Source organism: Thermobia domestica, chromosome 5, assembly GCF_964235325.1.
Source record: "Thermobia domestica chromosome 5, izTheDome1.hap1.1, whole genome shotgun sequence".
NCBI lineage: Eukaryota > Metazoa > Arthropoda > Insecta > Zygentoma > Lepismatidae > Thermobia > Thermobia domestica.
In genome coordinates, this window is record NC_137458.1 from 132,346,868 (window position 1) to 132,373,053 (window position 26,186).

The 26,186-nt window shown below is 32.3% G+C and overlaps 1 protein-coding gene and 1 long non-coding RNA gene across 6 annotated transcripts in view; one reads left to right on the forward strand and one right to left on the reverse strand.

The window, feature by feature from the left end:
• The window catches only part of LOC145686136 (synaptotagmin 1-like), a 473,180-nt gene that overhangs the window by 399,404 nt on the left and 47,590 nt on the right, over positions 1-26,186 (forward strand). For all 4 annotated transcript variants that reach the window (XR_014131519.1, XM_081759121.1, XM_081759123.1 and 1 more), the window contains exons 6-9: positions 567-709; positions 10,746-10,847; positions 22,158-22,352; positions 24,598-24,774. Coding sequence is in view for 3 of the 4 variants with exons in the window: in XM_081759121.1 (XP_081615247.1) it covers positions 567-709; positions 10,746-10,847; positions 22,158-22,352; positions 24,598-24,774 (617 nt within the window). In the remaining variant the exon portion in view is untranslated. The remainder of the gene's footprint in view (positions 1-566; positions 710-10,745; positions 10,848-22,157; positions 22,353-24,597; positions 24,775-26,186) is intronic.
• LOC145686138 (uncharacterized) overlaps positions 1-26,186 on the reverse strand; it is a 208,653-nt gene that overhangs the window by 6,674 nt on the left and 175,793 nt on the right. The gene's annotated exons all lie outside the window — the stretch shown is intronic.

Consider the following 26,186-nt stretch of genomic DNA (forward strand, 5'->3'; position numbering starts at 1 on the left):
GCATTTATCTATCTTTCTCTATTTTGTTTCAGTGTAGTAGTGTTCTTTTGCTCGTGTCAATTTTAATTTTAGTCTTGAACGGGTGCAAATAGACTTTGTTGTTGTTGTCGCGCCCTTGTAATTGCTTACCTTTTACCATTATTTTCTCGTCGGAATATTTAAAGATAAGTCACATATGTTTTAAGTTACTTCTTATGTACTAGTGTGGTTTTGAGGCCCTTTACCCGTATAAAAGAAAAAGATCATAGCTTTGAATAAAGTGGAATGCCTTTGTGCATTTTTATTACAAAAGAAAATTTAAAAACTGTATACTTGTTTGGAACATGTTCTTTACTATAGCCATGAAGCTGTTGCATCAATTTGAATATGAATTTAGCTTGTTTAAAAGAAACCGGTGTTAAGAAAGGGGAAAAAGTTTTGAGATTGATCAATTAATTATGAATTTGTTGTCAAAAGAAGGAAAGTGAACAGCACTTTTGCTGGTCACAGTACAGTCCCAGAGAAAAATTAAAAGCAATCAATTCTAGTTCTTTTTAGTAACTATTGTTTTTCTCTTCATCTTCCAGTTATTTGCCTGATCTTCCTTGTTGTATGTGTGTGTTGCATAAGGCGATGCTGTCGAAAGCGAAGGACCAAAGATGGGAAGAAGGACAAAAAGGGCTTAGATATAAAGTCCATACAACTTCTAGGACCAGCTTATAAGGAAAAGGTAGAAAGGATAATACAAGAGCACATATACGTATGTAGTATTATTTAAGAAATGATTGTGCAGTATGTTTTATGTACTTGTCTTCATCTGAGAAAATTTAAATTTCAAGAAGAATCACGAAGTCAATGAATATAGAGATTTTTATATAAAAAAAAAAAAATGATCGTTATTATCCAGGATCGGATCTGTTTTGTGTAATCTCATTAAATCTACACAAACTAGCTTTTCTAGTCATATTCTTAATTTGTTCTACTTATTCGATAGTATACTATTATGTATAGGGTGTCGTTAGTCAATAGAGGTGGAACAGATAAAGATTTTTTTTTTAAAGAAAGCTGTTTCTAGTTTAAGTAAATTTTACTTTTCTTATTTAATCCCATCAGATTTTAAAACTAATCTCAGTGAAGTTAATGCTGATTTAAATCAAGACTTTATGTTCAATTTAGTGAGCGAGTATATATAATTTTGCATAAGTAATTATATATATATGTGATAAGCATTCCTGACTTTAAGGCTGAAATCGCATTATAAAATGAACGAGTTCAGTTTGATCTGAAGAAAAACAAAATCCCAATTTGTATATAGAATCAAATTACTCTTTAAACTAAAAGATTACGCAATACTTTGTGATAATGTTATTGTAACATTAGAATTAAACACATAGGGCCTTATGCAGAGTCGTTTTGACGTATGATTATCATCATACTAAAGGCCTGGCCTGACTACTGCAGGGAACATGTTAGTCAAACGCTTTAGTATAGCACTAATCACCCCTTGAGAACGACTCTGCATAAGGCCTATAAATATTAATTGATTTATGACTGAACAGATTTCAATATATAATTACAGGAACGATGCTAAATAATACGTACGAGCAGGGAAACTTCTCTAGTGTCCTTTGATACTTTATTAGCCTAATATTAAAACTTATTTAGCATTTTAAAAGTTGCTACAAATTGAAGTTGTCAGAACGTTCACAATGTTCCAACCCTAAGAAATATTTCTGCGATTCAGTTATAAAATCATGAACTTTGTACGTACTTATACTCGGATTAAAATTATGAAAAATACTTCGTAGACAGTAATGATCAAGAACATAATTTTTATTTGATGTTGGTAGCATTTAAAATATCTTTTAAAAAATCTAATTTGAAACTTAGTAATAAAAAACATTTACCAGTGTTTGATTTAGTTCTGTGCGTGTTTACACGGTCCTGGAATTTAACGATTCAACTACAGAACTTAACTCAAAATATGAAGTATTAAGTGTTTCTAGTACTAATTTAGAACAACATATTAGAATTTTGTTAATAATTTTTAAAGTGTGTCATGTGCGAACATAACGTAAAATTAGAGCTATCTTAAATACGTCAAGATAATAATAAGAAAGAAAGACGTTTATAAGTAACAACTTCATTCAAAATTCTTGAATAATATACATAGGTTCTACCGTGTGCCACATCGTATCACATTTGTAGACTAAAGTGATTAATTTAATAATGTAAAAATGCATGTTTTGAATAGTAATGCTAATATGTTACCAAATATTTTTTCCTATTTTTATTTTATGTCGAAATTTCAGTTTTAACAAATGTATTCTTCCTAATAAGAATTTACTATATTTCAGTATTGAACTATTCGTGTTTTATTATGATTGTAAGGTTAATTTTATTTCTTAAATATAAATCAAATTAACAATTAGAATATTACTAAAGAGAGGTGAAAAATTAAAGTTGAGTTATCATTATATATGTTCAAAAACAAATAAATTGTAATTTCCACAGCTATGAATTAGAGAATTGCGAACATATGAATCGTATATCGTGTATTCTCTATTTATACTTAGGTAATTTAATTCAAGTAGTTCATGAAAAAAAAAGTTATAAATGGATTGCTTCTGTAATTTATCGTTTTACAGCTAACTTAGTCAAAATGGCAATTAACTAATATTCATCTGTTTCATCAAGGCTCTCAAACGGTTTGTTTCATTTCATTTTTCAAATAGGATGTAATTCATTATTTAACTGTAAATGTATTGATTCCATTTATTAGAAGGAAACTGGTTAGAAATTACCTACTTCTTTAAAATGTGAATTTTGAATTGAACGTCTATGTAGGGATAATAAACTTAATTTTTACTCTATAAATTAAATGATTACTTATTTGGTAGCTGAAATAAGCCATTTTTAAAATTTTCGTTAAAAATAAGATGAAGAATATAAATGGTTTACGACAATTTAACAAATATTTTAAATGTGTTCGTCACAATGAATACAAAACTTAAATTGAAATTTCGACATCAAATTCTGATATCGTATTTGACTGTATTTTCTTCTTTAAGTGCTCATTTTGTGGTCATACTCTATTATTATTTTATTTTTTTTAATAAATACAGTTTCATAAAATACTTATATTATTATTTAGAAAATAAAATAGAGAAGCATACCAAATAATTCACTACAAATATAAAACCAATTATAGCAACACATATCTAATCACTGTGATTAACTTAGAAATAATGGAATTCAATTTGAATAATACTTTGTTTATGCAGTTTTCGTTGTTTCGCCTAATGAAAGTTCGACATATATTCCAGATATGATTTGAATCATATCTTTTTACTGCGATAAAAGTAGATAGAGAATCATAGCACATTCTTTAATATTTCTTGTTTGAAAAGTAAAGTGCATTTAGATAACTGTAAGGAAAAAGAAAAAACAATAAATAATGTATTTTAATTGAAATTTAGAATTTACGGTGTATTTAAAACTCAGGTTTATATTAATTTAAATTGTTAAATATGAACACTCCATTATTATTATTTTCAGTACTCTTCGCCAAGCATCATAGATTTAATCTATGTGAAAACTTAAAGAAAAATAATAATCTGAGAAAATTACGGAATTGAGAACTAATGGAACCATCCGACACAATTTAAGTATTCCCTCACTGAAATCAAATAATTACATAAAAATGTCTTACGGGGAACTGTGCATCAGACGTGCTGGGTTGTCTTCAATGAAGATTATGTTGTTGTAATTTTGGTACTTATTTTTAGATACGTGACTTTTCTGAGTTAGCTTTAAGTAGATCTAACTCGGATAAATATATGAAACCTGCCTGATTAAAACGACCAGTTGCGCATGATTTTTCTTTCTCCTTGAAAAATGAAAAAAGTTATGCATGTGATTTGTGTATGCATGTTCTGGATGCATTTGCATAGTTTCTAATACATTTATTTTGTTCAAAATCGTATTTGTAATTACCTTCATGCATTTTTACATAACTAACTTTATATGGAAACTATTGCAACGTTTTCAGCATCGTATTCTTATTGGGTACATGAGAAGTAGCTCAAAACAATCAAATAAGACTTATTCTAGTGTAATTTTGCAATACAGCTAATTTATGACTATCTTATACTCTTTATAAGTTGGCTTTAAATTCAGTTGTTTACATATATTACAGACAGAAGACATGTATTGGACAAACTATCATTTAGAAGCAGGCAAACAGTTCGCTAGCTAAATTGTATTTACACAAATTCTTGGGCTTCTTTCTTCCTTTCTTTTTGCTTTCGTGAATTCTGTTAACGACCAAATTTTACAAATGTAGACAAATGTTGAATAATAACGTACTTACTTCGTAATGGAAATGTGACCCAAATTTTATCATAAAACTAGGCAAAATAAATTTTCAGTTTAGTAAAATATAATTCACATGATATCAGTAACGATTTTAAATTACTGATGCTTAGATCTCAAATAATTTAGCTGTTTTTGTACAAAAAAAAAATTTTAAATTAACTTTTATATGTCAAGATGATTAAAGAAAATGTTAATGTGTTAAAATGTGAGAATAAACTATATTTAAAAATAGAAATAAAAAGGTATGCGCATCATGATATTTTCAACTGGTGCATCTCGATACTAAAGTGAGTCAACAATAAAGGTGAACTCATAGAAATGAAGTTCTTATTCCTCTATACCAGATATTATTATCGTAATAAGAACGAGATGTAAGTTAGATAAATACTACTAGGAAATATCTTACTTCAATGTACTTAATGAATTAGGTAAATTGTAGAACATAATATAAGAAATTAATGGTAGCAATATCTAGCTAATTATTAAGATACAGAATTCTCAACCTCACTATCCAATTATCATAGTCCTGCACAAACAACAATTATAAATTTCTTTTTCCTATAGTTATTTAATAATTATGTTTCCTTCTCTCCTTTCTTCAAATAAATCAGTATAAATAATGCTCTTACAAGGGAAGTTTGGGAGAAAGCAGTCACCTGCAGAGAAACTAAGCATGCCATTTGAAAGACCAATTCATGCCGATTACAACAATTTAATAAACTTTAAGTACAGTTGAGAACTTTTCGAGAGATTCAGTGTTAAATGCACGATTGCCAGAAGTATATAACCTAAGTATTCTCTCCCATGGCGAAGCCTGATGGTTTGAACTTGCTACTACTTGATTACTGTGGTTCATTCACAGACAAATTGTCTATTGCAAGTCAAGTTGGATGAGGGATGGCAAAGACGTACTGATTGAGAATATACCAAAGAACTGAATACGATTTGTACAACCATTTGATGTGTTTGGATTCCGACCAATCAAATATTATGGCAGGAGATTCGTACATAGTACGAAACTTCTTCATTCAGACGTTATGATGTACCAACAAAATCAAATAAAGTTCGTGTCCATGCTAATGAATCAGTTCTGATCACCACGATACATTGGATTGTTTCAGTTTGCGTTCCACAAGGCATGTTCGAACAAATTATATACCTTCCGAATCACCTGTCGAATTTGCTTTTCTCTTTGGTTATGCGAACTGTTCTCTTGATGGATACAACGCAATTGTACATATAAAATGTTCATGGTGCAAGGAAGTCTTTTGCCTACGTCCATGGGTGCCGATTAGGGGAGGCAAAGAGGGGCAGTTGCTCCCGCACTTTTTTGAAGTAACCCATTAATGTATATAGTTTCATTTAGAAAAGTAAAGTTTTTGTATGTATTTACTGGTTCATAGAAAAAATGGTGCCATATATTTGCCGTTCCGTGAATATGTATTGGTTGTCTTCCCGTGGAGTAAAGAAAACTACAGCAATTGCGTTTCAATTTCTTAAGAAACAACTTCTATCTCTTCCATTGTTTTGTAGTGCAATATATGAGTTTAGTGCTGTGTTAGGCGTGTACGAGTGTATATACTATTAAATTTAGTGAATTCAACATAATTCTAGATTTTAGTGTTATTTTGTATAACTGGAGTATGGAGTGATTCTAAGTATTGTCGTGTTTTGAAGTTAAAACTGCACCTAACGGCAACGAACATATTTCGGGAAGTTGCAAAAGCAAATATTTCTTTAAATGTCGTAGCATATGCTTGTAGTATTTACTCTTTCATTTTCTTAGAGTAATAACATACATTTAATAGTATATGTGGAATTAAAAATTAAGTTGTTCATTAATCCCTGTTTCAATATGACTTGCAAAACAAGCATCATTATTTATTACTATGATTAATATTATCCTTTCCCTTTATTTGTTTCGCAAATTTGTTATTCAATAATCTGATCACACAGTTTTCCAGACAGAATTTGAAGATGTTCATGAGCAAGGAATCAAATCTCTTCTTACACTTTTGTAGTTTTAGAGTACAAAGGGCTACTACCTACTGGCGTTGCTTTTGCTCTCGTCAATTTACTTAATAAAATATGAAATACTATATACGGTATTTTAACTGAAAGAAGATAGTATCCTATTAGTTATACACCTTTTCGTCAAACAAAATATTAGAAACAAGCAGGAAAACTAACATTTATATGCAAATATTCAGATCATGTCTTTCCCCCCCACTTTTAACGTCCAACCGCCGCCACTGCCTACGTCATTTCTTCATAGAACGGAAGAACAACAGTGATCAATTTTCATCTCTAACCTATCATTATTGTGAACAGTATAATGACTAATCTTAGCTAACAAACCCGTTAGTTGTTGCAAAACAGTTTTTTTCTGTTACCTCCAGTAGATTTCAATTTGTATGTCAATATTCGTTGCTAATAATGTTGTACTTAACGCGTTCAAATGCGCATATACTCACTTTTTTCATATAAACTTCCAAGTTGAATCTATCGAACAATTCTCAACCGTACAGGGTTTTTTAAGCTTGTGGTAATCAGCATGAATTGGAACTTTAAATGGCATGCTTAATTTCTTTGCAGGCGAGTGCTTTCTCCAGAACTTCTCTTGTTAGCTTAAAAAAATAAAATAAAAGAAATAAGCAGTCATATTTCTGTCCCAAACTATTTTTCATTCTTGATATGAGAATATTGCGGTCTCTTTGATTTACTTTTATGAAAGCTATGCAAATAAAATTTTATGTATTTTTTTTAAATCTTTTTTTAACACTTTCAGCCCCAACCCTATTTGAGTAAATTTCATCCCGGGACCAGACTACAGTTTGCTATGAACACTGTCAGCCAATGTGTATCTATTTGATACACGTGGTCCATCAGTAAACCCTCACTGTGTATCAAAAAGATACACATGGGGCTGAAAGTGTTAAAGATTAATCTGTATGATGAAAAAGTACTAAATTAAATAAAACAAAGTATTTTGAGTTATTAAATACATTTAATGCTAGAGATAATTGCAATAATTAATTATAAAAAATAACTGCTAAATCTACAAAGCATGTCTATGCACTTATTTAATCATTTTAAATTTTGTGTAATCTTCTAGAAAAAAATTCTGTCTGTATTTTGTGTGTTATTGTGTATGTCAGCCTGTTTGCATGTGAATCTTCTTTGTTAATTAAAAGAAATCATTCTCAGTGTTTTGCTTTTTTAAGTATTAGGTAAGTCAGGCTTCCCGTCGTATATGTACTCAAATATGCGTTCGCCTTTATTTGTACACTTTAGAATTTCTGGTTGTAATGCATACACAAGCAGCACGTTATAATGTTTGAATATGTATAACTGTAAAACAGTACATGATACTACACGAAAAAGTTTCAATTAATTATTTTTTTTAAACTATTGGAAGGATAAACCTAAAGCATTGTACGGTCTAATAGATTGTACCTCATATCTCACTAATCTCACTGTATTATATGTAACAAAGAGAGAAATCATACTGCTTTGATTAAATATTTTGCCCTAAATTACGTATATACATAAATACACACACAAAGATACAATGTGCAGCTGTTCGGAAACCTTTCTTTAAGAAAATACATAAATAGTAATTTAAAATTGCTCTAATAGTTATCTTCGTTTACATAACTATTGTTTAAGAATGGATTATCACATTAAGTGAGCTAATCACCTTAGAAGCAATAAAGGAGCTACGTGAATTAAAAGATACTGAACTCGGGCCTAGAAAACTAGAAATAACGACCCTGGAATCAATGTCCTGACTGCATAACATCCCCAAAAAGCAGTCGGAAAAACAAATATTTTCGTAGTTTTTATTTATTTATTTTGTTTTTAGTTTTACGAAATCAAATTCATTTTACTTCTCTTACACATAAATCAGCATTTTTTTTAAATCTATCTATAATCGTAAAAAAAAAAAAAAATGTGGTTCTTCATTTTATTCTTATTTTAAGTGTAACTTGAAAATCAAAGGTCTGCAGACCATAACATTTACCAAACTTGTTATAACAGGTCAAGATCTACCATCATATCAAATTTGATCCAGATTGGATGAGCTCAATTGAACTCATACGATATATAATGTCCAGAGATCTGCGTAGGTATAAAATATCACGTCCGCAAAATCTCTATTTGCTCCCGCATCCACATCTGCCGATATGCGATACAACTTTCTTGATTTATAACGATTATAATTTCAATAATCTAATAAATACTTCTTTCGTAGTTTTGTGAATCGTATCATCAATAATATTCAAGGTAAACAATATTTTCTTATTGTTAGTTAACTACATTAAATGAAATGGAATAAAGTTCTTGCAGAAACAAATTACGAACTTAATGAAAAACACACGGAGTTACTTAAGGTTCTTTCAAATACATATTTGTGACAAATAAAAAAGCAAAAAGCATATTGGTAATACTGCATCTGTCATTAATTTTAGAACAAACCATTATTTCTTATATCTTATTACTCTCAAGGAAGGAACGTCCTCATTCAAAACACACAGGTGAAATAGAGATTTAAAGTTCTTTAGAAAGAAGAATAAATCAGAACCTGAAATAACCTTAATATGCCTGAAATAGCCTCGCATAATATTACATTAACACTTCATATTTACTATAGGATTTTGAAAGCAAATCCAGCAGAATATAATTTTGCTCGTGCAGTTATTTACCCGAAGAGAATAATCACACCTTAACGCAAGAGATCAAGATAGTGTTTAGAAGAGTGATCACGAAATACTTGTCTTTGCACGAATATCCGCAATTGTATCCGCTATTCCCACAGAAACTAGGCCAAATAGAATATAACAGCATCCATACACATCTCTAATAATATTCTTGCCATTGGTTTTTCTGAGAAATCCAGATGAAAGGTGCAAAAATACTCAGAAATTGAAATTTCAAATCTACTTCACAAGTAAAATTCCAGAACTACGTATACAAAAGAAAATCATGGACATTGTTATCCACAAACTGATTAGTTCAACTCAGAGTTCTGACGATTAAACTCTAAGCTTAGAAAACTGCTTTATTTACGTTTGACAAGTTTTATTGGAGTGTCACGCATATAAAATGCCTTCTCTTTTCTCACTTCAGAAATAACTTTAAAATCCCTTCTTGGCCAAAATATGTGTACTTTAATTTTATTTTCAAGATAGTTGCTAGTTAATAGGCAAGTATAAGTTAAGTTCAGCTGCAACTCGTTGACTTCAAGCGAAGTTATGAAAAATTTCAGGTGAAAACAAGCAGGTACAAAATAATATCTGTAATAAATACTAGAAAGTTGATAACCTAACATTATAACATAATAGAACATAATACCAGCAATAATAAAACATAATACCAGCAATATCGGAAGCTAACTCCTTCTGATACTTTAACGAACTTAAGTAAATTTTAAAAACGTTCCTGATATCTGAATACTATAATTTACTCATCTTTTGCTTTCTTGTAGAGCGACTTGTATTATGGTGCTTAAAAACACATCAATACAAACACCTTCAAATTATGATATGAGTAAACAGCATACAATATGTCTTATATACTATTAATTTGCTCTTTAATGTTAGCATTTAAATCAAATTGGAACAAGAAATTGTTCAGATTCCAGTTGTTATACATTTCAAAAGTGTCGTAACAGATATATAATGAATAATTGAAAGTAGTACGTTTTTTGTATACAATTTTAGTCATGTATGGACAAGAAATCTTAGCAATAAGGATAATACCAATTGTAACATTCTTCCCCAAAAATGCAATCTAGTAAAGAACTAAATAAATGAATCTTAAAGTATAGTTTTGTATTTTAAGATACATTTTGAACTTCATATGTGAAATATTACAGTGAAAGTTAAAAAAAAAAGAGAGAGTATAGCTATTTCATATAAACATACCTTTAATATGTACCGTATTTGTGAAAGAAATGTTCAATTGATTCGCTCAAGACTAAATATGATGTAATTCATTAAAGGTGTTACAAGTGACAATAAATTCATCTCATATAAAGGGTAAGAAATTAAGTAAAATATAGAAATGTAAGGGAAATCTCAATGCTTTTTTAATAAATAAATAAATAAATGTAAGTAGAAATTAATAGATTCAATAATAGAAAATAGCAATATTATATGAGAGGTTGATTTATTTATTTATTAAATTATATGCTTGTTTTGTTCTTGTTAAAAAATAGTGGTATACGGTAGAGCCTGAATAATGAAAACTACGCATCTTCATGCATTCTGCACAGTCATATATTAGATAGTTTATATGCATGTATAATTAGTTTATAGAAACAAGATACAAACTTGTTTCGTTATAACCTCAGGATATTCTTGACAAATACATTGTTTTTTTCCTAGGTGCAACCGGATATGGAGGAGTTAACAGAAAACCAGGAGGAACAAGCCGATGAAGCGGAAAGTAAACAAAGTGAAGTAAAGCTTGGAAGACTACAGTTCAAGGTTTGTTGTATTTATAGGCCATTACTATAGAGCAACGTCTGGTACTAAAATAATGTGTTGTATCCAAACACTATAAAAAAACTTCGGATGCACTACAGCAAAGGATATTTGGGTACAGTATTCAAATATATACTAGAACTAGTTCTGCTGCAACGTTGTGTACTCTTGCTGAATGAAATTAACGGTGGCCTGGAAACGCTATTTTGTTTCACTTACTTTAAGGATACATACTTGTGGAACACTAGAAAGAAAAAAAAATTATCTTTTCCGACATATATAATAATAAAATATATATTTTAATTCACATACTCGCTTCAAGCTTTTTTTTTTTTTTTTGATAGATTTTCAAAAGAAAATTTCAGCCTTTTCAAAAATGCTTCTTTTACTGTAACATATAAACTTGCTGAATTAGTCCATAGAATAACAAACGGCAGAATCATAGGGGGAGATAAGGTCGTGGGGGAAAACTATTCTCTTCTTCTCACTTATCCAATTTACATGGATGAAAAGAAAAACGAAAAACTTCTTTTTTTTTCTGTGTCACTCATCTTTTACCACCTAATTAGTCTATTCTCTTTCTCCGTCAAAACAAAGAAATTATTCGATTCTATCGTTATCAAATAAATATGTTGACTTTAAAAATATGACTGAGCACAATGGTAGAGCTCCCACTTATTCATGGTTCGATTCAAGATCATGCGCGTTTCTGGTGGACAACATCGTATGCAAAAGGTTTTCTCTAGGTTCTCTCGCTTCCTCCCACACTCTGACGTTAATTCCACAAATTATTTCACAAAAAATCACTTTCGTTAATAATCTGTCTCCAACCGCCTACAGGGTTATGACGTAAAACTAGGAATTTCGCTTCATTTTTCATAATAGTTAACTTTCAACTTCAAAGCTCGTTTATGATATATCATTGGTCAAATTCTTTCTTTAAAAAAAATGACTAAGAGGAAACCTTTCATGCTTCGACATAGAATAATTTCCACAGAAATATAGTCATTTTGAAATCAGTAGAAAGATGGGCAAATCTAAATTTAAAAAATTAAGAACATGTAACTTAATATGTGTAATTTGCAGTTTTCCAGTATTACATTGAAAGGATATAAAGGCAGGACATATATCCTGTCTTTTGGCATAATATGAAAACTACAAGGATATACAGAGTGTTTCAAAACAACACCAACAACGTTTGGAAGGTGATTCCTGACACGAAGATAAGATAAAAAGTGTAGACCAACCTGTGTGCACAAATGCTTCCTTTCGGAGTTGCAGGCTGCCGAAAACATAAAAAAAGTGAACTTCAAAGGTCCATAGCTCCAAAATTATGGGACCTACCGTAGTTGGGTCAATACTTCAATTAAGAACTAATGTGTGTGCTTTCCAAATATTCAAGTTTCAGAATCCTCCGGTACTTTCGCAACAATTTTTAGAGAGATGTTAGAGAGTACTTATTGTTTCGTGAGTACCTTAGGGTTCTGAAACATGTATTTTTGGATAGTGCACATATTAGTTCCTAAGTGAAGTCTTAACCCGACTACGGTGAGTCCTATAGGTTTGGAGCTATGGACCTTTCAAGATCATTTTTTCATGTTTTCGGCATTGTATAACTCCGAAAGGAAGCATTTGTGAACTCAGATTGGTCTATACTTTTTGTGTTATCTTGGTATCAGAAATCACGTCTCAAACGTTGTCGGTGTTGTATTGCAACATCCTGTATATTAAAATATATGGAAAGCAATTAACATTTTTTAAACTTAGATTTACCAGTTTTTCTCTTGATTTCAGAATGACTATATAATATTATACGAGGGCTATCCAGAAAGTAGATTACGTTTTCGTCTGTGTCCGCTAGGGGCGGGGCTAGCGCGGCCATCTTGGGGTCAGAGCGTTGCGCAGCTCAGTCGGCATCTACCCGTGCTAGTGAGAGGTTCGTGCTGTGCTCCGTTAAGATACTGTGACGGTTTGAAATGTCTGCGTTAATTGAAAATCCCGCGAGCTGCGAGGTGCGTGCAGTAATAAGGTTTCTGACAGCAAAAAACTGTAAACCGATAGAAATCTATCGGCAGCTGTGTGAAGTGTATGGGGACAACATTATCACTGAAGGTGGAGTGCGACAGTGGGTCATAAGATTTAAAAATGGCCGAACCAATGTTCACGACGAAGATCGAAGTGGGAGACCCAGCAAAGTGACTGCCGAACTTGTCGAAAAAGTCGATGTTAAAGTCCGTGAAAATCGAAAGTTCACAATAACGGAACTTTCTTTGAGTTTTCCACAAATTTCGCGAAGTTTGTTGCACGAAATCATCAGCGAAAAGCTTGGTTACCACAAGTTTTGTGCAAGATGGATTCCAAAAATCTTGACAGAGGACCACAAAAATCAGCGAATGGCTGCAGCGTTGCACTTTTTGGACGCCTACAATAAGGATGGTGACTCTTTACTCGATCGCATCGTTACTGGTGACGAAACATGGGTGAAACACGTGAACTGTGAAACGAAATTGCAATCAATGCAGTGGGGGCACACAGGTTCTCCCCAAAAACCCAAGAAATGCATGCAAACAATGTCGGCAAGGAAGATGATGGCGACTGTTTTTTGGGACAGAAAAGGTGTGATTTTGGTGGACTTCCTGGAAAGAGGCACTACAATAAACGCTCAAAGGTATTGCCAAACTCTGCAAAACCTCAGAAGAGCAATTCAAAACAAGCGCAGAGGAATGTTGAGCTCTAAGATCTTGTTGATTCACGACAACGCCCGGCCCCACACGGCAAATGTCACGCGTGAAGTTCTTGAATCTTTTCAGTGGGAGTTGTTTCCTCATCCGCCGTACAGTCCCGACCTGGCACCGAGCGACTTCCACCTATTCCCAGCAATGAAGAAGTGGCTGGCTATGCAGCGTTTTGATGACGACGAACAGCTGCAAGAAGAGGTAACGAAGTGGTTGAAGTCGCAGGCGGCCGAATTTTTCGACGAAGGAATTTCCAAGCTCGTACATCGCTACGATAAATGCCTTAATTTGAATGGTGACTATGTCGAAAAGTAGTATTTGTGTGTGGCTTTCATCTGTATATAATAAAATTTGTTTCCTATACTTTGTTGATTTTTTATTCCAAAACGTAATCTACTTTCTGGATAGCCCTCGTATATAAAGATAAATGAAAATAATTGTTTTGTTTCTAATGCATGTTAAATATTGGAATAATAGTTTTACTTGTAGAAGATTATTTATAAGGGTAAATTCATAGAGAAGACTAACTTACCTGATATTGTTAATTTCAGTTAAAATTTTACTCACTTTGTTTATATATATATATATATATATATATATATATAAAGTACATAAACTTTTTAAACATAAAGAAGTAATTTAATCCTTCTTACATTTTCTCCATTACAGTGTTTAAAAAAAGTATGAAATATAAAGAATGTTAATGTAAGAATAGATTACTAGATTTGTATAGAAAACAAGCTACAACACCTTATAGTATTTGGTGAAACATACTTTTGTAATTTACTTTCTGAATGTGACTGGAAGCTTGAATACAAAATTCCAGAATTATAGTACAACGAAATTATACACATTTTTTCCTGTGATATTTAACTCTTTTGAAAAAAAAGTAATCTGCTTTTATTACTTACTAAAATACAAAACTTTTAATTTAACTAAAATACGGTTGGAAACATTGCAGGGTTTCTACATATATAGCAGCATTTAACAATTTAATTATACATGAAAATAATTATGAAAAATCAGCAATTGAAATTTTTACTAATTTCTTATCAAAAATTTTAAGAATTTGAAGCAATACCATTCTACTAATATCAACACACATACATTGAAGGTGAGATGCTTTGATTTCATACCTGAACGTATTTTTATATACAAACATACACCTCGTATGTTTCAATATTTCTTTTTTGTTTTCTTTTACTTTGTTACACTGTATTAGATATTTCCGCTTTTGTTTATTTATTAACAATCAGTTATTTCAACAGATTTCTCTATAATAATTTGTGAAATGTATCATTTTTCTAATGTTTTCCCTTTACACCAGAAATTCTACTTTAATATCGACATAATCTCTCCTTCCATCGAAACACTCATCACAAACTGACGTAGTATTGTGTTTTTGGTTATTTCTCTTCACTCTGACAAAGAGTTGTACAAGTCTTGAAAGATGTCTATTTAATGTTGTCAATATATTTGTATTTTAAAAATCATGTAAGTTCCTTTAATTTTGATGGTAAAAGGTGTATCTCACAAAATGTAAAAAGAAACAGTCTCTTTCCTAATTCTCATCCCCTGTAACACAACAACTGGGTAGATCCAGATCACACGTACATCATCACAAACTTCATACCTGTTCAGAAAACAAAATGGCTTATCTACTCATTCAGGAGACAGTGTGTTGAACAATGCGTGTGAAAGTGCACCATAAAGGACACGTAGTTTGAAGTGATTTCGTTTTAGCAGTTCTGACTTGTTGGATTTGATTCGATTAGTATTTTGTGAATAGAAGTAAACTTTAAAAGTACTTTCAATAAACACGCACCTACATATAAGTTTATAATCCAGGACTCCAAGAAATTCAATGGCATTATTGTTAGTATGTTTTTACACTAGAAAAGAAAGGTTGCTTAAGCCTGTTCGTTGTATTTTGATATCAGTGTTTCACTCTTCTGTTTTCGAATGGTGTGATTTTGGTTCACACGTATGCTATTGTTTCGAAGTACTTGTATTTCAGACACCTAAACTTATAGAACTTACATACGACGATGGGATGAAAAGTTTTGCTTGTTGATTAATATCTCGGGTTATAATGAATATAATTTAATGAAACTAATATATATATATATATATATATATATATATATATATATAATATGTATCCTAACATCCAGGTTTCAGTCCTGGAACATCAATTCTACATGTAATAACCATTCACTTCCACGTACTTTCTCTAACTGCACACTATTCCTTCCATGGCATCACGATAGAAATCCTTGCCTTTGGAGCGACACTACGATCGTGCAGCACGCTGGACGTTATGATATGAGTAATGGGTGCCCTCAAGGTGTTCTTTTAATTTAGGAAAGATGCAAAATCGCTGGATGCAAGATAAGGACTGTATTTGGAGTGCGAAAGGACAGTGTATTTCAAGTTTCAATATTGTCTGTGGTCAGCTTGCTGGTGTGAGAAGAGGAGGAGTTCCATTGTCAGGTGTGACGCGTGTTAATCGAGCCTTTAGTTTCTTTAGGTTTTCGATGTACTGCTGTGAGTTCAAGGTGGTACCCTTGGCAAGACTCTCGGTATGGACAACCACATTTACATTGAAAAACAGTCCTATGACTTTTCCCGCAGATACAGAGATCTTGATTTTTTGAGTGGATAAACCCTTTGTAACGATACTCCATGGATAGCCTCACTGTACATAACTTATATTCGGTGTAAAATTTGGGCGAGGAAACTCCTTCCACCGATAAGAATTCGATTACGGCTCTCTGCTTTAACTGTACGCTCATACCAGTCGCCATCTTGGCCACAACTGCTAGACTCTATTCGGTATCAAAATGCTTTAAGAGTGTGTAATCTTTCACTCTACCCACTCATCCACGGAGACTTCTTTGAAGGAGCTTCTTACTTCATACCATACATTACGCTCTTCTTGCCGTAACATATCGCTTAGAACATCAAGAAAAGGGTTTTTCTGTTTATTTATATACAGTGGCGTAACTAAAGACTTAGGGGCCCTCCCGCAGACAGCATGGAGTGGGGCTTCTTCTCTGCGTCCCACTTCACGATTTCGGGGCCCCCTGATGGCTTCGGGCCCCCCGCAGTGCGGGGTCTGCGGGGACCTTATTTACGCCCCTGTTTCTATATTTGCGTACGAGATCTTGATTACGGAAGCTAATACGTATATGTATGTTTGGCAAACAATCTAGACATTAGGCTTAAGGCCGTGTCTAACGTTTGGAGCTGGGATCATCAGTCCCTATATAATAACATGGTAAACTTCTTTCCAAAATATTATGAAAACTATTTGTCTTATACAGTTCAAACTTTCTCCAGATGTTAACCTACCCCAATACTACATGTTCACTTTTTTATTTTTAAACTAGCTCTTATAGTTTATAATTATTGTTTTTTACAAGTAAATATGGCAGCGTTGTAAGCAGGCTTTCTTTTCCTGTTCGTGGAGGTGCAGATACCTGATCCATTCACACCATTGTTCCTCACTGATCTTCAAAAAGTTGGTAGTAGTTGACAACCTGACCATATGGTCGCAAGAAAAAAAGCTTGCGGGAGGTAAGACTGGCTGCTGTCAGAAATCAGAAAATCTTATCTACCTACACATCTTTTTACTTGTATTTTGTAACAAGTCTTGTTTTGAATTGTCTTCTCTTCAAAATTTGTTCAAGATTGGTCGAGTGGTTCAGGAGTTGTAAGGTTTTATTTATTTTTTACTACCTCCTCCACCCCCTCCCCTTAGTTCTACCATCAAAGTGAATAGCCTAAAACCAACCCAGCCTCGAACCTCATTCATGTTAGAAATTTGATCGAGATCTGTCGGGCGGTTCAGGAGATTTAGTCACATAGTGATTTTCAATTATATTTATATATATATTACAAGACAGAATATAAGTGATTTTATTAATTTTTAAAATAGGAAAAGAAAGATAGGTAAGTAGTTAGTGCCCGGCTTATAAACACTTGCGTCGGAAGTAGATCTTCACGTTTCACGCTCATCATATAATTTAATTAAATAGAGAGACAGAACAAGAATGAGGTGGACACTTTTTTTGGGAAAATTTACGGATAAAACCTGTTGACTCAGAAACGAAGAACTTATTTATGTAGGCGGATAACTTGTAACTCGTGTAACTGAGATACAGCACTAAAAAGTTTGTTCCGTCACCATGATATTGTTCTATATGAACAATGCAATGAACATACATATTTAGTAAAATTATGAAGTGTAACTTGCATTTATGGACTAAAAATTATGAAAAATATGTTTTGATCAGTGGCATATTTAGGGGCTATGGGGCCAATAGCCCTAGGGATAATTCCATTATTACGTTTTCGCATCATGCGTACAACACAAATGATGGTACGAAAGCAATGAAGAGAATTTATCTACGTTTAAAATATCCAAGTCATTACAAAATTTTCTCCAATAATAAGTGTGGTTTAAGTGTTCGTATATCACACTATTCGTGTAACAATCATGACGCGGAACGGTTGTGAAAACTCCTCGTTGAAATTAAGAAAAAAATAAGATAATTTTTTAAACATAAGTTAACAAAACAGAGCAATAAAATTTCGAGACAAGAGCGAAAGAAGTCTTCAAGGATCGAGACGAGACGAGGCCTATTAAACCTAGGAGACGAGACGAGAAAACCTTACTTTTCGTCTCGTCTCGTCTCGTCTCGTCTCATAAGGAACATTATCTGAACGAAGCAGATGTCATTCTTACTTGTAGTGACTAGCTGGCAAATGTTGGTGCATTTTTTGCATGAATAATCGATTTTATGGCATATCAATCTCCAAACATATCATCAATCTGTACGCTATTATTGGTTATTACCCAAGAATAAAACCCTGTAGAATGCATTAGGTTATTATTTAGAAATGAATTCTTTCAGTTTTACGTCTCACTGTTATACCGAATACGCTAAAGGAGAGTGTGATGATGAGAATGAACGAAATGCTGTAATGAAGAAAGTGGGAGAAACGTCAGAACCCCAAGAAAACCCACGCACATGGCGTTTGTCCACCACAAAACTCACTTGGCGCGAGCTGAAATAGAGCCTGGGACAACACACACCAGAGGTGATCACTTTACCACTGAACCACCGTGGTCCCCGTTATTCTTCATAGCATAATTACTGTTGTAAAAGAATTTTTGAAATTCTCAGATTCTTAATCTGCACGAAAATAAATTTGATGAATATTTCTTCTATCTGGATTTATTATACTTCCAAACTATGTTATGCATAAGTATCGGAAGTCCAATAGAACGGCTCTGCATGTTGACGGTATCAGACGAAAAGCGGTAAGAGATATCGAAAAGAATTTTCCAGAATAGATTTAGCGTCCTAAGAATACGTTCCATCTCCTCCGTCAATCTTCTATATAAATAAGAAGTTATAGAGATCGACTACTTACCGGTCATAAATCAAAAACTATAATAGCTAGCGACAAGCGGGAATAGGGAATTGATTCAACGACTCTAGAAAATGTACCTCTCCATCTCTATCTCTCTATTGAAAATCGGAACTGGTAGAAATTTACTACTACTTCCACTTTCAATATTGATTTTCATAGAGTAAAGACGATAAGATATTATCGAGAAGCAGTTTTCTGTGGACTCCATTCAGCACCCCAAGAATAGGTTCCATGTCCGTCTCCTCCAACAACTTTCTATTTAAACCGTAAGTGGTAAAAATCGACCACAATCAGTTTCAACATTAATGGCCATAAATCAAAGACGGAAATAACTAGCGACGAGAGGATTTGGGAAATCGATTCAACGTCAAGAACATTTACCACCTCTACCCCTATCTCACTATTAAGTCGTAAAAATTTACTACTATTTCCGGTTTCAATATTGATTTTCATAGAATAAAAACTGCCAGAGAGCTCGAGAAGTTTTCGGGAATTCAAACGACGTCTCAAAAATAAGCTCCCTTTCTTTCGTTAATCATGTATTGAAATCAGAAGTGGTAGGAATAAACCGTTTTCGGTTTTAACATTGATCGCCATAAAAATAAATTGGTAGTAGATAAGGACAGTTTTCGAAAATCGATTGAACATCTCAAGGAAAATACCATCTTCACCTATCTCTCTCTACTGAAACCGGAAATGGTAAAACAATTTCACTCTTTTAGTTTCAATATTGATCCCTATAGCTCCATAGAGCTCCCCCGGACCTATATGGATAGCATACGCGTCTTTAGCGCGGGAGACCCGGGTTCGATTTCCGGCAGGAACTCGTGTGGTTCGTATTCCCTCGCTGTAGGTCCACGTCTCATATAGCCTCGCTGCTGAACGGTACGCTAAGTTGAAATCAACCTAAAACCAAATCCATAGCTCCATAGAGCTAAATCGATAAGTGATATCAAGAAGCATTTTTTATTATTATTAATGTTAACCCACGATTTTCTTCTGTCCCATCAGGCGAATATCACCAGGATGATATACTTCCCAAAATATGCTCTGCCTGATTTCCACATTTCCTTGTCTTTGTTATTAATGTTTCGGTATAAAATGGCCTTTCGGCTTCATCTGACATTTCGTTTTCTAAAATAAATATTAGTTAATACATTTAAATTTACTCGTCAGTTGTGTGTGTGTTTTTAACACAGCAGCGGTCTATTTCTCAAAATTACTCGTCTTGTAATTATTTTTGAGAATCCATCAAATATCATGAAGTAGATATACTAGAATAAATAGTAAAATTCATTTCTAAGTACTATTGCTGACATTTTTAATTTGCCGCTTTTTAATAATATATACAAGTGTAAAATATTTGATTTTGAGGAGTATCGCACTTCTATTACAAGACTAGTAGTTTTGGGACGTAGGCCCCTGTAGTCTCAAGTTTGATTAAAAAAAAAGGGCAAAGAATTGGGTTCTCGATGCCACTCAAAACGCTATGTAAATAATATATATATATAGTAAAAGAATCGTTCGGACCGTTCTTTATTTTTATTCATTTCTAGATTTATTAGACAATTTTGATACGAATATACTTAATAGACAGTAAGTACCAGCATTTAGTATATCGTTCGTTTTTCCTAAGACTTCTCTTTGATCTATATGTAAATTTTTCTCAGTTGATGCAACAAATAAGTGAGTTTCCTTTACGCTATAAAGTTCGAAACTAATTTTATAAGATGAACAGACTTCCCTCACTTGAAAACAACATAGACAGATTTTCTGAAACTTTCGTATGTTGTTAGCTGCAATATGCCTGTACAGGTAACTATTCACTGAGATGTTTACGTAGAATCAAGGAAATCTTTACGATCTATGAAGAGAGAGGAAACAGATATTGCTCTTGTTATCTGCTGTCAATCTGCATTCCATCGGTTTCTTTTTTCTTCGCAGACAACCCTAAGTTCACGCACGTGACCTAGCGGGGGCAGAGAATGAAAGAAATCTACCTACTGTTGCAAAATACAGCCAATATCTTAAACAGCTTTTAAATGGAAGAAAATTAATTTTTAATTAGCGCGCTTTAATATTACCTTAGCAAGAAAAAGTAAAAGTGAACATGCAATATTAATACTAACAAACATTTGGCCGAATTTTTAACTTTATAAAATAATTAGTTTTCATAAAATTTTGGAAAGAAATATGCCATGTTATTATATAGGGAAGTCTTATCGCATTGCGAGTGTTGGACACAGCCTTAAACCAATAGATTCAACATTTTACTCCCTTCCTGCTCTCTCTTCCGTCCCTTTTCCAGTTTCTTTACTGGAAATTTAAGAATTTCTTTTCACTACTACAAAAATTCCCTCGAAAGCGCGATTACAAGATTCATTCAGTCAAGCTTAATTTTGTTGCTGATAATTTTAGTATTTTTAAATATTTTTGGAAACACTTTAATACAAGGAAAAATCTCCACTTATTAATCACTTAAGTTTAACCACAGACGGAAGGAAAATCCGAAATGCGAAAAAATCGTGAATTACAGTATACGCTCAAGATTTAATGAGTACATGTCCCACTTATAAAAGAGAAACATACCAACCTGTGCTGATCACGTTATCCTGGAATGTTATACAACCTTATTTAAAAGATTTGTAATATTAGTTGTAGAAAGAGTACAATGATAATTCCTTATTATAATAAATGTCACATTAATATATGACGTCAAATTATTTCATGATAGTTAAGTCACACTAATAGATGTCACAACGTGCATCATCACTTGCCTACGTGACACTAATGGATGTTACTAGCTGCGTGATTGCTATTAATAACAAAGTTCCTGAATAATTACATAAAAAATGTGGTTTAGGGTGGTTAATGGATAAACTGAAATAATAATAATAATAATAATAATAATAATAATAATAATAATAATAATAATAATAATAATAATAATAATAATAATAAATGTAAACAATTAAAGCTTTTAATTAAGCACAATTTTAACCTAACGGCAGGCCAAAGGCTTGGTCATATAAGAATCCTTTCGTTATCTTTTCATTTTTGAAGTAAAATTAGTTCGTTTCTTCATAAAATATTAAAATACATCCATTACTTTATAATACTTTTCTACTATTTACAGTTGGAGTATGACTTTAATGCAAACAGCTTGGCTGTGACAGTAATCCAAGCAGAAGATCTACCAGCTTTAGACATGGGAGGTACGTCAGATCCATACGTAAAAGTTTATTTACTACCAGATAAGAAGAAGAAATTTGAAACGAAGGTACATCGGAAAACTTTAAGCCCGGTCTTCAATGAAACTTTCGTGTTCAAGGTAAGAAGTACTCTTTTAAGTATGAGTTTGTCCATATCAAAATTTTGAAATATAATTATTTATTTTTGGTACTTTGCTAAGAGATCAATAGGTTAAAGGACTAAATTTTTCTTAAATAGCTATATATACACCAATAGAATCTATCTAACAAGGTTTATATAATGGGAAGTAGTATTGTCTAGAGCATTCGTTATAAAAAGAATGAAGACTATAATAAGAAGTAGGCCCGTAGTTACGGCTCTAAAAGGCAATCATACTTAAATTTTTCGTGTTCCTACAAATTATACGGATAGATGGACCAAGAGATAAAGTGTGTCCCGAAATTTCTATTTTTCTTCTGAATGCTGCTGGTTACTGATTCTTTGAAGTGTTGTATAAATTCTGTATAATCAAACCTTAATAATATACTCGTACACAGGCAGTGTTCAAGATACAATGAGTTACTGTTTTTTTTTTTTTTTTCCTTCTTCTTTGCCTAAAACGAAATCAGGATTTAACCAGAAGCGGATCTAAATGATAAAAACTGAAAGGGAGCGGTGAAGCAACCAGAACCCAGACCACGATAGCTATTCATGAATTTACAATAAACTTTCAAAAATATATAAATAATAGCTTCAATTATTTTTGTCACTCAAAAACTGGGGGACCTAGACTCCCCCAGCCCCGGAATAGATCCGCCTCTTGATTTAACTAAACTGGATAGTTCCAGTGAAGATAAAAATTGAACTAGAATATAGTGTTATTTCTGTAATGTGTACTTTCTAATAAAGTAGGTACTGATCATTCTTCAGTTAATATTATTGTAAAATAAAGAAACTTCAGCATTGGAACCTTATTTCTTTACATGATACATTCATTAAAAGATTGGTTAATTTTGCCAACTTTTATTAAAAATGATCTGAAAAATATTACTGAAAGAAAGTTTTTGTTTTTTTTGTAACTACTATTACATTTTGTGATACGTACTTTGTGCAGTATTTTTTTTAATATAGGTATATAGTTTTAATATACCTATATAGTAATTGAGGTAAAATTATTAATTAATTTTGAAATACATAGTACTCATTATAAAATGTATTTATAGTTCATTTAGTCTTATCAGACACTCCAAGAAATATTATCAAAGAACTTTAAAAGACTTGAGTTTTTCGTTATAGTTAGAGATTTTGTATAAATTTTAATTTATTTATATTTATTAGGTATCTTTCAATAGGGTGCCCTTAGAGAATAATTACATGAGTTTCTTACAAGTGGTAATAAGTTTCTTACAAGTGAGGAGGAGGATAGAGACTGCTTGTATTTTGTGCTAATGAACTTCCAGGTCTTTTCTCAAACTGACTAATTAACTATGTAGTTAGTTAATTAGTTAAAAGTAGAAATGAAATACAAGAGCAAAGTTTAAATACAATAAGATAAGGAATTGGAGATAAGAAGATTGTGAAAACGATACTCCGTCCAAAGAGCATTTGTTCTCATCTGGCACTCTCTCCAGCATCGTTTGACTAGTAAATATTATGAAGTCTTACATATATCAATACTATGCATGGTACAATAAAAATTAACGATGTTTAGTACTTAATGCTATCTTTCTTTGTATATGAGTGGAATTATTTTTCTATTTTCTTTGCAATAAGCTGGAATTTTAATTCAGTGATTTCATTGATTTCCTTTTTTCAAGTCTAGTTATATGTGCATTGGTTTTTCAAAATGAGTGTTTGTTTTATATAAATTTAATTTTTAAATAAATGTAACAAAATTTAATTTTTATGAACTAAGGGACATTTAAATACATTTGAAGAAATCCGTATCAAATAAAAAGTCTTAAATACCAGTTTGTTTAAAAGAAATAAGAAAGATAATTTCTCTTGTAAGTCAGCAGGCTTAAAGAAAAAGATTGCGTAGGTATTAACACTGTTAAAGCGAACATTTCTAAAAGTATATACTATTCTAGAAATGCAGATTTTATAAGAATGAGTACAGGTGTTACATTCAGAGTTAATTCCTTGAACAAGAACATACTTCTACCAGCTCTCTGCCGTTCATTAGAACAACCAAGCAGACCATTTTCTGATGTCGCCCTTTACAGCGTGTGTTATGAATTCTTTACCTCTTCTGCCGAGGAGGACCCTACACACTTGAAACACGCGTTTGAGCTTACTAACAAAAAGATATAACAATACTAATAACAAAAAGAATAAACCACAGTAACTGTCTTTAATTAACATTATTTATTTTATAATTACAGAATGTTCCGTATGCTGACGCCATGAACAAGACCTTGGTTTTCGCTATCTTTGACTTTGATCGGTTCTCAAAGCATGATCAGATTGGTGAAGTTAAGGTCCCATTATGTCAGGTAGATCTTGCCCAGACCATTGAAGAGTGGAGAGACTTACAAAGTGTAGAAGGAGAAGGTGGTCAGGTAAGACTTAGGCAGAAGTTAGTTACTTTTAATCATGTATGAGTGTGGATGTAAAACAGAATTCTTGTTATTCAGAGCTGAACTGTATTTCTCTTCTTTGGTAAACAGTTGTAATGCACTTTAAAAAAAACTTATTTTTACCGTATGAGAAAATACACGTGAAAGTTTGTTTTATGTTAGATCTCTCTCTCTTTATTGAATAAATTAAATTACTTCAGCCTGTACTGACTTTCTATGTATTTCTAAGTCGAAAGCAGGATTTTGGCACATTTGTAGGACGTTTCTTGCTCTGTTGTATTTAAAATCAGTTTATCATTATTTTTAATTTAAAAATATTCAAATACTGCCAGGATTAGTGTGTTAAGCTAAACCTTTTTGAGAGTATGGACGGTAGTTGAGATCTTGTATTTGCAATCACAAAATTCACATGTAAGTTGTTTATTTATTAAAAATACTACAAAATTTTCAGTTTCAAACCTGGAAATTAATTCCACATTTTAATGAACGTAAAATGGGATGAAATTAATGAAAAAAAAATTCTCAGCTCATACTCCATGAGTAAGCCACCTTCGGCCCAATACTGGGGCGAATTTATGATTGCGGGCCAATGGTCCGAAAGTGAGATGGCCAATGGGATTCCTTCTTGGCTTTATGTCAACAGTGAAGTTCATTCTCAAAGCACTTGCTAATATGATGCCATAATCATGAAAATGCTTAATAATTCAATGGCAATCTATTTTGCTCTTTTCAATCTAAGTTGATAGTTATTTCGTTTTCTTTCAACTGGCAACATTTCGATATGAACTCTCCGTAACTTCAGTTCTGTTGCAGCTTAACACTTTTCATATCATATTCCCTACTTAGTAAGTACAAATTATAACTTCAAAAAAAGCGTCTAGCCTAAAGGACAGAACCGTGGATCATTAAACTAAAATGTCATTTCGTTTCATATTTAATTTCAAGAGCTTAAATAGAGAGAAAAGATAGCTCATTTTTCTTCCTGGAATATAGAAACATTTTTGTTAAATTTTCTTTCTTTTCTGTAAATATGAGATTGTCAGAAAGATTTGATCAAATAAAGTGAGCTTTATTTATTTATTTTTTCCTTCCTTCCTATACGATCACATACAGTATGAATAGCAGCTGGTTCAGTTTAAAAGTTAAACTTACTTTCTTTTTATTCTTTTTAATATTATATTTGATTGCACTTTCTGGAAAATTCTATTGCAGTAATAAAGCGCAATCTTCTGGTTCTAAGATTTTGGTTCAGTTTCAGACCATGGAAGAAGCTGATCAGCATCGTCCAGCTCATAGATTTTTCGGAGTTTTCACATTTCTCCCTAATATTTTCATTTCACCAACTTTTCCACTATGATTCTTTTAAATTAGCCGCCTGTTTCCTTCGGCTTAAG